The sequence below is a fragment of the Pelodiscus sinensis genome, chromosome 3 (genome assembly GCF_052426305.1).
Source record: "Pelodiscus sinensis isolate ZL-2025 chromosome 3, ASM5242630v1, whole genome shotgun sequence".
NCBI classification, from domain to species: domain Eukaryota; kingdom Metazoa; phylum Chordata; order Testudines; family Trionychidae; genus Pelodiscus; species Pelodiscus sinensis.
Window position 1 is genome coordinate 178879502 of NC_143054.1, and position 13660 is coordinate 178893161.

The following is a 13660-nucleotide window of genomic DNA, read 5'->3' on the forward strand; positions in this document are numbered from 1 at the left end:
GGTGTAAAAAGTACAAATATAATAAAGCGCTATAAAACTTAACACAAAAATTCAGTTTTCTCCAAATTTCAGTTGTGTTCATGTACCCCTAAAGGTACTCGTACCGCTGGTTGAGAAACACTCCTCTATAACACTGTTGGCCAAAAGGAATCTGGCTATGGAGCAAACTTCCAGAGAAGATTAAATGAACACAGAATCTGACCATCTTTAGACAGCATTGTGAAGTCTTCATCTTCCAAAACCTTATCCATTATTAGAGCCCTGCAAATATCCACATCTCCAGATGTGCATGCGGCTATCCGCAGATCATTTTTGCAGATGTGGATATTAAGTTTGTATCCGTGCAAGCCTCCATCCATCATAGCAAGAATAATCATCATGAACTCCTCTCAGCAATCCAAAAAGTCCTGCTCCTAAAAACAAAACAAAAAACCAAGCAAAACAGACAAACCCTCACCTCATCTTAAGAAAAAAATTATTCACGAAAGAATGAACAGAACCAGAGTCCATGAAGTCCACTAGGAACTTTCCTATTGATTGTATATGGAATAATAAGAGACAGCAATATGAAATCTTAAAGAGAATTCAAAACAAGTCAACGCACCTGTTCAGAAACAATCTGCATTCAATATTGCATTTAGAAGGAATTCTCTGTGCATGCTCTCTACTGAACAAAATCCTGCCCAATCCTACCTTGATTTTCAAAACTCTCTCTCTACTCCATTGGAGCAACTAAACCAATACCAAGTAGGTAGAAACTTGTGACCACGGGAGATGTAGAATCTTCATGAGACCTGGAGCCAAGACTATAGAACTCACTGCCAGATCAAATAATGTTGATCAATACTCTTACGGAATTCAGAACTAACTGAAAACCTGTTTATTCAAGTTCTCTTGCAATAGTACTCCATAATCACATATTTTTATATTAATTAGAAAACCTCAGGCTGTCTTTTGTGCCAAGGGTAGGAAGTATTACTGATGAGAATTACTAAAAAAATATGGTAATACGTACTAATATGATAACTTGGATAAAAAATGTAGAGTATCTAGTGCAGAGGAAAAAGGGAGTGGATGGAAAAAGAAATGTTGCAGAAAACCAATGAGGACAACATAAGAAAAGAATGTTACAGGAAAAAAAAAAGGACAGTAATAGAAGGAAAAGGATAGGTAATAAAAGCAAAAGAGACACAGTACGTCACTATTTTTAATGGATTACTAGAAGGTCAACAAAATGGTAAACACAGTGCCAAACTGTTTTATTCTTTTGATTTACAGAAGTCATGTCCTAAAGATGTGGTGGTTTCAATTGCATTTAATGCTGGTTAGTCAGCTCAGTTGGTTTAGGCTAGCAGGTGGGCTTGAATAATAATAAAAAAGCCACACTTTAGAGATGGATTCCTTGATGTCATTTTCAGAAAAAGAACTAAAGAAATAATCAGCATGCAGAAACACTACTGGTGAAGGTTTTATTTTCTTGTTTAAAATAGTTGCATAAGTCAATATTGGGTTGTGAAAATAATACGGAATTATATGTATACTCCATATTTAAGTATACTTCCATTCATGGCACCTTTCATCAAACATATTATTGCTATAATTTAAGATAAGTACAATTTTTCAGTATGCACAAAAAAGAAACATGAGCAAATCTGTACCATCACCTTTTTCTGTAAATTGGCACTAATTTTGTGCCAAATTCAGTGTCAAATAATATGACAAAAGAAGCTGATACTTACCTGCTGTTTTTGATATGCAGTGTTTGGATTTATCTTTGATTCCAACAATAGAGAACCTGAAAAGGTGATAAGGAGTTACTTTTAGGAAGTTTAATTAAACAGACATCTCCATGGCTGTTATAACTGGCCATGTGCCCATAAACACATTAAATTCTAATTAATCCACATCATCTAGCAAGTCTAAGAAAAATATTTGCATTTTAATGGAAATCCCTACACCTTCTGAAGAAGTCCACCACAGACAAATTTAAAACAAAATTTCATTTAAACTCAATGGTCTGGGTATTGCTATTTTTCTGCTATATTATACAATTATGAGGAACGTTTTATAAATCAATACTAACAATAAATTATAACTAGCAGTTTAAGAAAAAAATTTACTTGCATTTTTTTTGCATTTTTTGCTCATATCTCCTTGAGATGCCCTTCAGAAGTGAATGATCTAGACCCTATAAACCCAAAGACTTTATTTTGTGTAAGTAACATATGTATCCTGGCAACAGTTCTGGAGTAATCTATACCAGGCCTCAGAGTCATAAGGTTTATTTAGCACATTAGCACCTGTCGGCTGACAAAGTTGCCACTTTTTTTCCTTATTTTTTCCCCCCAATGGAAACTTAAACACGCAATTTAAAAAACCCACCAGCAAGACTTTCACTTTTCCAAAACAGAGAATTTACAAAAACAAATTCCCGGCACGACCAGAAAACCACTTTCGGGGAAGGCTAAGTGAGGGCTGGCAGACTCAGTCACGGGTGATAACGTTAAGGAAGCATTTGGAGTCACTTCAGTGCAGACCACACTCGGCTTCACCGAGTGAAGGAGGAAAGTTTGGAGGCAGGAGGAAAAAGCCCCCTAGAGACGCTGCCTCTCAGGGAACGGGGCAGACTCCCTCACACAAGCCCAGAGCGTATCAGTGTCTGGGGCTTTGGCCGGGCCAGGCAAGGCCAGACCAGCAGACTGGTGGGGTCCGTGTTTGCAGGGCGCTGCGCGCGGGGAGATGTCACATTCTCTCCCCTCCCCCAGTCCCCTTGTCCCAGCACCCGGCCCAAGGCAGTGACCGGCCAGGCTGGAAGAGCACCACGGGGGCCAAGCCGCGGGCCCCCTTCCCGGCAGGGCCTAGGCCTCCCCGCAGCTCCTGGCTCCGCTCTCACCGTCCGACTCGGCCCGCACTAGAAGCGACATCCCCTTGAGTCGCTCCACGTAGGTGGAGGAGACGTGTCCGGTGCCCCTGTCGTCCCATTGCCGGTCCTCATTGAGGGTATAGACCTTCACCCGCCGCCGGGTGTCCGACATGGTGCAGCCCGCCGGGGGCCTCCGCGCTGGCTCACCGCCTCCACGGGCTCGGGCAGTCGCTCACGCGCAGCGCGGGGTTTTTAACACGCCGCTTTTCATGGCTCCCTGCAAGCGAGAGGGGAAAGTTGAGCCCCCAGCTCGGTCCCTCTCACTCCGCGCCGCCGCCTCAGCAGCTACCACAGCGCGGCCGCCATCTTGTAACCCGACTCTCCTGCCTTTCTCTTCCTTTCAGCAGCGCGTGCCACGGGCTCCACTAGCAGGGGCTACGGCGGCCGAGAGCCCACGCGCGCTGCTGCAAGGACGGAGGGGGCGGGCTTGTGTGTCCCCGCCCTGAGGCCGCCTCCCGCCGGCTTACACACTATGGCACCCTCCCCCTGTGACCTCAGCGCCCCTCTCCCACCTCCTGCCCAGGGTCCTTAGAAGCGGAGCACGCTCTGGCTGGAAGTGGTTTCCAACACATGGGGTTTGCAGTCTGGTTCAGTGGCTCTCGGCACCCATGAGCACGCTGCAATCACAATCCTGCTACTGCCCAGCAGCCACTGAGCCCACCATTATCCACTCCAGGGCCCACGGGACACCCCATAAGCATGGACCCCGCTAGAACCTAACAACAGCCCCTGAAACACCCCAACTGTAAGTGACAACAAAGACAGGAGGCATGATCTCTGGGAGTCTTTAGTCATAAATCCCCACACGGGTGGCAGTCACTTTGTGCTTGAATGAGACAGAAGTGCATTTTGCCAGCAGCAACTGTGACTGATCAGACTTGTTTTTTATTCCCTCCAATCACTCCAAATGAGAGGGCTACAAAAAGAAAAAGCCCCAAACTTAGGCTCTCTTGCACTCTTCTGACTGGATTGACACATCCGGTGGGATCACAACTCCATGGCCAAAATAGGATATATATAAAGGCAATAAATTTCACCACCTGGAATGTCTGCACCCTTACCGACGCTTATCCCAGCAAATGCCTAGAAACTACTTCCTTAACTGCCAGACAACTGGCAAGATTCAACACTGACATTGCAGCTCTTAGTTAGACCTGTCAGGCCACTGAAGGCCAATTAAAAGGATGGTAATGGCTACACTTTCTTTTAGAAAGAAAAGTCAGCCAAGGAGAGAGACATTCATGGAATTGTCTTTGTAATCAAAAGCAAGATTGCCAGTCAGCTTTTGGAACTTCATATAGGGATCAATGAATGCTTCCTGACTCTGGCTCAAGCTCAGCAACAAGCAATATGCCACAGTCATCAATGCATAGACTCAATGAGGAAGAAAAGAAGGAGCAGTTTTAATGAACTCTTGATGAAGTCCTCACAACCACACCTAAAGCAGACAAGCTCATCCTCCTGGGATAAGTCTGCCAGGACTCCCAACTCTGAAGCACATAATAGGCAAAGAGGAGGTGGGAAATATAAATCCCAATGATATTCCCCTCCTCAGGAAATGTGTGGAGTACAACCTGCTCATCACAAATACCATCTTTAGGCAGAATATCCTATTTAAGAACACCTGGAAATCTCTTTGGTCCAAGCATTGGCACCTTCTCGACTGTGTTATAGTCAGAGCTCAAAACCATGCTAGTGTCTATATAACAAGAGCCATAAGAGGTACAGATCACACTGTTGGGGCAGACCATTGATTAGTAAACTCAACCATGTATCTGTAGCTCACTCCACCACACTGCAAACACCCAAAAGCTAAACAAAACTGGTAAGTCAAACCACTTCAAGACCAACCCAGATGTGAGATGTTCCAGCAACACCTGCCTGAGAAACTCCTATTTACCTTATAACATCACCAGTATAATTCACAGTGCATATGCTGAAACTACAGGATAATCCACGCATCAGCACTAAGACTGGTTTGATGAAAACAAGAAGGAAATCCTGACACAGGCTGTCAAACGTCTCTGTGATTAATTTGAGTTGGGCCTCTACCTGAGACTTGGAGCAACTCCTAATCAGCCAGTTGTTGAGGTACAGAAACACCTGTAGCTGATGCCTGTGTAGAAATGCAGGGACCACAAGCATGCACTTGGTGAAGCTGTGAGGTGCAGCTAACAGGCCAGTCAGGAGGACTGTAAACTGGTAATGGATACCATTTACCACAAACCTGAGGTAGTTCTGGGGGGCTGAATGATTGCAATATGGAGATATGTATCCATCAAGTTCAGGGTGGCTTATCAGTCTGCTATATCCAGAGAGAGGACATTGGAGGCCAAAGAGACCATGCAGAATTTGAGTTTACTTACAAACTTGTTGAGTTCTTCTCACAGGTCTTCGGTATTAGAAAGAACTGGGAATAAAAAACCCTGCCCCCATGTTCCAGTGGAACTGCCTCCACAGACCATATTGCTAAGAGCAACTGCACCACCTGGGTAAGGAGTTCTTTGTGAAAAAGGTCCCTGGATAGGGCCAGGGAAGGAGGGTGGGAGGGAAAATAATTGGATAGTGTATTCCCCTCTCTACTATGTGGAGCACCTTGCAATCCAAGGTGATATGGGACCATACCTCATAGAAAGAGGATAGTTTGGAGGAGAAGGTAAGGCAAGGCGGATCCAGTTGGTGAGCTTGTATGCCATCCTTGACCGTACCTTCAAAAGGTCTATTTAGGGCCAGGTGGTTTAGAATGGCCAGAGGATGGGTGTGGCCTCTTTCTGCCACTCCTGTTCCTTCTCTGGGGAGCTGTCCTGTCAGCGCTGTTGGTAACACCATGATAGAGGTTGAGGTCTGAATTGCCTCCGTTGCGTGTGCAGGACTACATAGCCTCTTATCTGTTTTTTCCCCTGAAAACAGAGTTACACCCTCAAAGAGAAGGTGCTATTTGGTCTGCTAGACTTCATGGGGAAGAGCAGAGACATGGAGCCAGGAGCCCCCCTCATGGCTCTACTTGTAGCCATGACTCTAGTGGCATCAGCACCACCCAGAGTGGTCTGTAGGGAAGTGCAGATTAGCTTCCCTTTCTCAACCTAAGCAAAAAATTCAACTAGTCAGTCTGACGGGAGCAGCTCTGTAAACTTGGTCATTGCCACAGAGGAGTTGTACAACAACCTGTTGGTTGGACATATGTAGCAGCAGGCATGTGAAATAAAATAGTCCTCCAAACAGTCCCCCATTTTTTAGGGAGCTCCCCTGAAAACCTTGTCATTCATGCTGATTACCTGGGTCCACAATAAGGGAATGAGGAAGCATGTAAAAGTATAAATGTTCACACCCCTCGGAGAACATAATATAATACCACTCATTACTCTGGGCACTGGATGGCAGGGAAGCTGGCATTTGTCTCGGGTGATAGGAAGTGTGAAATGAGAAGGACCTGAGAGGGCAAGAACATTCACCGTGGGATCAACCTCCTCACTCATCTCTTCAGCCTTGATGCCCAGACTCTGAGCTGCTTCCCCACAGCAATTGCTGCAATGCCCATTTGTCCTCAAGTGCAGGTTTATGGCTATGCCAGCCAATGCCTCATGGGGAAGGAGTAAGCTACTAAAAACAGAGCTTGTTCTCTGCTGGCAGCTCCTGATGAGTCTCATGACTCTGAGGTCTCAGACTAGCCCTGGCACCAGTGACACACTAGTCAGTGCTAGGGGTGTAGATGTGGAGATCAGTGCCAGCATAGGCATCAGCTATCCTTTCAGTACTGTGGGAAGGACTGGTATCAACTCACTGCCTGAAGTGGTGGAGGCAAAGCTGACACCTGTGCTATTGTTGGTGCTGCTGATCCTGTGGAAAGTGCTGAAGGTGCCGGTGTCGAGGTCACTGTTGGTACCAAATGTTAATACCACCAAGATCATGGACAGTGCCAGCATGGTAGGAGGGAACTGTTTTTATCAGTAGCTTCTGGAGTCAGGTCTTAGGTGCCTCCTCCATTGTTAAAGAGCACCTGATCATGATGAGGAGAAAGATGACAACTACAGAGGACATATTTGGTGAGATCTTATAAGCCTGTGCTGCTTTGGACAATGAATAGATTGTTTGAAGGGCCACCATTATCAAAACATGCCAAAAAACAAAGAGGGCCAGCAACAGGCTTGGGGGGTCTCAGTAGGACAAGGAATGTGAACTGCATCAGGACCTAAAGGGTCTTCTCAGGCAGCAAATCTAAATGGTACAGATCCTGGTAAACCCACTGGTCAAAAAATCCTGGAATCAGCCTATACACTCCCTGGAGAATTCCACAGTTGCTGCTCCACCCAACCCAAACCACATCCTTATTCCTACCACTCATCTCCTCATCAAGCAAAGCTACAGCTACAAATCACAGCTTAGTGTCTGTAACCATAACTGAACTACCTTTTTGTTGAAACAAATGGACAGTAATGTGTACTTATTTTTCAATAAAATTTAAAACATTTCATCCTATTATGTTAAGTTTGTATAATATTGTATGCTTGCGTTTATTTGCACTTTGATTTCGAGCACTGAATTTTTGTACTCCAAGTTGTATTTTTGGATAATCAAAGTACCTTTATTAGTTCACAACAAATGTTATGGAACACAATGTGCAAGCAAAGAAATCAAACAGTATTTATAAATGCACATGAAGCACCACAGAATTCAGAACAATCAGGAAAGCACCCAGCCCTATTTAGAAATGTACAACAAAGAACCACCTAATTCATAGTGGTAGGTAAAGCCTCAGGCCCAGCAGTATTTCTAATTTGCAGGCAGCACAAATGAATGGATATCAGGCCACACCCAAAATGTACATTACTTGGTGATAGAAGACATACACCAAGAGAGAATATTACTGTAGATGACTTTGAAAAACAACCTTAAACACACAGCTCCATATTGGTCTCTTAAATCTGGCTTTTCAAAATTTAGAGAGCTGGCTGCATCTCTGTCCTCAGTCTAATGCCAGTTTTCTCCCCTTTTGTGTCTCAGAAATTATACAGGTGACAAAAGGCAGCTATAATTATTGGCTATCACTGGGAAAAAATATCCCAATCTAGAAAGTAAACTCTGCCAGTGTCCCTTCAACCAACCAAAAGCATGTACAGCTGTCATTCTGCACTCAGGATCACAACTGGCACTTCCAAATCACCAGTCACTAGTCAGGAAACAGCTTGCAGCTTCCTAAACAGTCGTGTGTTCTTAAACATGAGAACATCATGCACCTTCTCTTACTGGGGATGTGAAGGAGTAGTCGACTATCCGCTAAGCAAATACTTATCAGAAAGCTGACAGACTAGTTGACGAGTCACTTCTCCCCTGCCCTTGCTGCCTCTATCAGAAAGAGGCTGTAAGGGGATGGAGGAGAGGAGGGAGTACATCAAAGTGGCAACACCATTTGGAGTCAGACTCCAAGCTCTATACGACGCTGCCACTTTAAAATGCCACGTGCAGCTCGGGGCCAGCTGGGGTACCCCTAGGCTGCACATAGCGTTTCAAAGCAGCAGCACCATGTGGAGCCCAGGCTCTGTGCAGCGCTGCCACTTTGAAATACTGCAGGGAGACTGGTGTCATGCTCCCCACAGCGTTTCAAAGCAGCAGTTCCGCATGGAGCCCAGGGTCAGTGGGGCAGTCCCCAGCTGACCTGGGCTCTATGCAGCACTTTTGCCTTTGAAGTGTAGCAACAGCCCTAGGGTTGATGCTACATTTCAAAGGCAGAGGCACCCTATCGACTAATCGAATAGTCAATGCAAAATGCATTGACTATTTGATTAGTCAATTAGTCAATATTTAACATCCCTGTTTCTGACCAGTCACTCTGATATTGGTGAACTACCTACTGTGATCCACCGCTGGTTGCAGAACAATAGAAAAATAGCACTTTCTGTTGATGTACTCTGTGGGCAAGTGACATCTGTTGCCCACAGCACTTGGTGAACCACAGCGCTACAAATCCATCCACTATTTCCTGCATCATGTCAAAAACCAGTCCCATGCCACAGGAGACAATTAATAGCCCTGTACATTTGCATGGCTAGGGGCCCCACTGTGGATTTTCCAGTTACAAAATGATTTCCCATTGACCATTAGCCATCTGGTATTGCAGGCTGCCAGAGTGCAATTACCACTCGCTTCTCCACTGTCAATGCAGCTCTCATTCTGGTGCTGGAGGGCCAGCAAGAGAGTGGCACACAGATTCAGGAATGTAGCCTTTTCACATCCAAAAATTCTGCAGCCACTGTTCACTGTTCCAACCTCACACTGTGACACAATCCCACCAGTCAGTGCTTGTTTCTCAGCCCCATAAACATCCCACTGCTCTGCAAATGCTCTGACCACCAACAGCATCCTGGATTTTTTTTCTCCATTGTGTCCCTCAACAAATTGTGCTCACAGATATCCATGACATGTCTCTCTCATTGTGATGTCCCGTACTGCAGTACTTCCTGAAAGTCTGCATACTCAGTCAGAAGAATCATATGTCCTGTATTTGCAACATTAATGAGAAGAGTATGGAGCTCTCTGGGCTTTGTGTTTGAGTCAGATGGCAGAGAACAAAAAGTGTCATGAAGGACTGTGGTATTTTTAAATAAGAATGCAGAAGTTGCATGCTGGTAACTTGACCCCCAGCTCTCAGAAATCCTTGGGCAAGTTGTTACCATCTCATAAAACGTGTCCCCAAATGCATCGTGCTGGATAGTGGTGTGTGGCACACCAAGTTCATCATACTTTACATTAACACAAGCACTGTTGGTGAGCAGACATATCACCAGTGCAAGTAGCCAAGTATTCACATGCCCAAGCGATATACAAACTATGATAGCTAAATGCCAATGTACCTTGAGTTAACTGAAGTATACCGTATAGACATGGCTGCAGTCTCTAGCAGCCAGATGATGTTTTGTCAAAAAAATTCAGTTTTCCCTAGAGTTAAAGTCATGTCATCTGCAAAGAAAGCTCTTCATGTCCTGCTGCTCTTGCATAATAAGGGCCCCCACTTTGGATCAATTCAGAAAAAACAGATTTCCTCCCTCAGATCTGGCCCTGAAAGCATCCAAATTGTCCACTGCTAATTGTCCACTGCTAAGTAGCAGAGTCGTTGTAACATTTTCCATTGCAAACAAGCCTATTCCAAGAAGGATCAGAGTCCCCTCAACACTATCCATTGGGGATCTCTTGGGCAGAAAGGGTGGCAGCCATCACAGTGGAAGTCTAAGTAAGCTGCCACTTGGCCATCAATCGACACTAACAAACACAGCTGGATTGACCTTAGCTTCTCCACAGAAACATCCTTTGGCAAGAAGGCACTCCAAGTAGTGTTCCCAAAATAGATCAATGCTTTTAATTTTAGGGAAGGGAGGATGGGACATTATGATTGTTCTGCTTATTGCTCTCTTAAGTTGTTTTACTGTTTGCTATGTACCAAATGAATCAGGCTCAGGAAAGAGACAGAATCTAAAATGGAAAACATGTTACTTGATTTCATTTGTGAGACTAATGTCTCCTCTATTCTGACTCACATGAGAAGTTCTTTGTATATCTTCATGATAGCACAAAAAGAGCTCAATTTAGCTAGAGACATAAAGGGTAACAAAAGAACACTGTACAAATATATTGGAAGCAAGAGGAAGACCAAGGACAGGGTGGGCCCATTTCTTAATGTATAGGGAAAAATAGTAGGAAATGTGGAAATAGCAAAGGTGCTTAATGACTTTGTGTTCATTTTCACCAAGGATGGTCGCAACTGAAAGCTTAATATAGCACTACTACAGGGTCAGGTCAGATAGCTATAGAAGAGCACTCAAAGGGATATAAGTTAGCCCTAGATTCCCCGAGTAAATTGTCCCTGGCTGGCCTTGAACTAGAAAGAACTTTCCAGAAAAGTCTGGACAATCAGGCCTGTTAGAATACCTGGAGATAATTAGAAGCCTTTTAGAGCTAATCAGGGAATCAGGCTAATCAGTCCACCTGGGGCTAATCAAGAACCAGTTGAGACTGGGTCCTGGGGCACGTGGGGAGGAAGGAAGGAGCCAAGGTTCTGAGAGTGAGAGGAGTCTGGGTGAGAGCTAGGAGTTGCAAATCAGGTAGAGTGTATTGGAGGAGCAAGATAAGTTGCTCAGGTACCAGAGGAAAAATACTAGGAGGAATTATTTGGGGAAGTGGCCCAAGGAAGTAGTTGCCAGATGGGGAGTAGAACAAACCCCATCTGTTGCTTCTGCCTTAAGCTTCCTGGGCCAGAACTAAAAGGAGTGGGTAGACCCAGGTTCTCCCCAACCTTCCCCATACAACTACAGTCTGTTCCTGGATAAGGAGATCAGGACTACAGAGGGACTAGCCTGTAATGAGTATGGCTCAGTAGGCTGTGAACCCTGCCTCTAGTAAAGAGAAAGAGGTCATCCGATGGGACACAGTGAACCTCTGAAGCTGAATACTATCCTCCAGAAATGCAGGACCCACAGGCACAGCCGGAGTTCTGCTACAATAGTAAATGACAGTGAAAATTGGGTAGGTTCAGAAGTTAAAATAGGAAAAGAAAATTAAAAATTACTTAATAAAATTTAGATGTCTTCAATCCACAAGGCCTAATGAAATGCATCCTAGGATATGCAAGGAGTTTATTGAGAATGTATCTGAGTTATTAGCCATCATCTTTGGAAAGTCATGGAAGACAGAAGAGATTCCAGAAGAATTCGGAAAGGGCAAATACAGTGCCCATCTGTAAAAAAGAAAATAAGAACAACCCAGGAAACTACAGACCAACCAACTTAACTTCTGTGCCAAGAAAGATAATGGACAAATAATTAAGAAATCCATCTGCAAACATCTGGAAGATATTAAAGTGATAACAGCCAGCATGGATTTGTCAAGAACAAATTTTATCAAACCAACCTGAGTTGCAAGTGCTTTGGAGGATGGGATCATAATTCAAAATGAGGACAAACTGGAGAAATGGTCTGAAGTAAATAGGATGAAGTTCAATAAGGACAAATGCAAAGTACTGCACCTAGGAAAGAACAGTCAGTTTCATACATACAAAATGAGAAGTGATTGTCTAGAAAGGAGTACTGCAGAAAACGATCTGGGAGTCATAGTGGATCATAAACTAAACATGAATCAACAGTGACACACTGTTGTTCAAAAACCCTAAGAAACATTCTGGGATACATTAACAGGGCTATTGTGAGTAAGACATGAGAAGTCATTCTTCTCCTCTACTCTGCACTGATGAGGCCTCAGCTTAAGTATTGTGTAATTCTGGGCACCACATTTCAGGAAAGATGTGGAAAGAGTGGAGAAGGTCCAGAGAAGAGAGAAAAATGATTAAAGGTCTAGAAAACATGACCTATGAAGGAAAACTGAAAGAATTGAGTTTGGTTTAGAAAACAGAAGACGACTGAGAGGGGACATGACAGCAGCTTTTAAAAGGGTGTTACAAGAAGATGAGTGGTCCTGTGGGTGCTACACTGTAGGTGTCGGTGTGCCCCTGCACTGTCATTTGGAGATTTTTAGAGTAGAGTCCTTGCGGGCTGCCAGGGTCTCAACATTACAAGTGTGGCCTGTCTTCATAGTTCCTTCCCTACAATGGAGACCACATGAAACACCAAAGTAAAGAAGAGGGTGGATAGTGAAGCACCTATAGGGCCACTCATCTCAAAGAACATCAGTTACTACACTGGTGAGTAACCTCCTCCTTTTCTCCTTCGAGAGATGTCTTTGTGGATGATCTACTGTATGTGACTCTAAAGGAGTATGCATTAAAGAGGTAGGATTTTAGATCTGGTACAAAGGCTATGGAAAGTACTGCTTGGGTTTTCCCTATTTCAGACAGCAGTCTCTGAGTGAGAGTGTAGTGTTGTGCAAAAGTGTTCAGAGGGCCATGTGGCAGCTTTAAAATATCTTTAAGAGGGATTTTATGAAAGCATACTATAGACGTAAATACCACTCTCTCACGGAGTGTATGTTAACAGTGGCATTAAGATTTCTTTGCTGGTAACATAATTGGATTCAATCCGATATACAATGTGAAAGCCTCTGAAGGATTTTGTTCTATTGAGATAAAAATAAGAGTGCCTCATGCATGTCAAGTGTGTGCATGTGGATATGAAGTTGTTAGCACATGGTTTTGGGAAGGAAAGTGGATGGGTACATTGCTATGGAAAGAGGAATGAATTTTGTGGAGAATGTTGGGGTATGTGCAGAGAGTGACTTTGTCCTTAAAAAAAAAAAAAAGTGTATGGTGGATTTGCCACAAGCGCTCCAAGTTCTCTTATTTGCCTGGCTGACTTAATGCTACTAAAATGCTGTTATTGATAAATGTAAGAGGGAACAAGTGTGTCTTTGGTTCAAAAGGCTGGTGAGTTAGGCAGTTGAGAACCAAGTATACATCTCAAGGTTAAGTGGGTGGTTTAATATTTGGGTAAAGGGCTTGTGTATCCTTAAGGAATCTCTGTCACAGGGTGACTGAGTGGTGTCAACGATTTTTGAAGAGAAATACGACAAGAGAAAGAGAAACAGTGTCCACTGCGTCAAGAAGGCCCTGGAGTGTGGTTCAGGACATTGTGTGGCCCTCTGTGATAACCACTCCGAGTTGTTGTCTCTTTGCCTCAGGGATCTCTCTAATAAAACCACTGAACTTGGAGTAATTTATGTGGTCATATTTGCTGAGTAGGGCTGCATAGTTGGCTGCTCTAAATTGTAGTACGGATGAGGCATAAATTTTGCAGCTGA

The 13660-nt window shown here is 44.1% G+C and overlaps 1 protein-coding gene across 4 annotated transcripts in view; it reads right to left on the reverse strand.

Moving 5' to 3' along the window:
• The window catches only part of PPP4R3B (protein phosphatase 4 regulatory subunit 3B), a 66705-nt gene extending 63396 nt beyond the window's left edge, over window positions 1–3309 (reverse strand). The window contains exons 1-2 of one of the 4 annotated variants that reach the window (XM_006122137.5): window positions 2894–3309; window positions 1740–1795 (exon numbers count right to left, since the gene is read on the reverse strand). In XM_006122137.5, coding sequence (XP_006122199.1) covers window positions 1740–1795; window positions 2894–3035 — 198 coding nt within the window. In that variant the 5' untranslated portion in view covers window positions 3036–3309. The remainder of the gene's footprint in view (window positions 1–1739; window positions 1796–2893) is intronic. The other 3 variants (XM_006122139.5, XM_006122136.5, XM_006122138.5) reach the window with 3 other exon arrangements.
• Between the last annotated feature and the right edge of the window lie 10351 nt (window positions 3310–13660).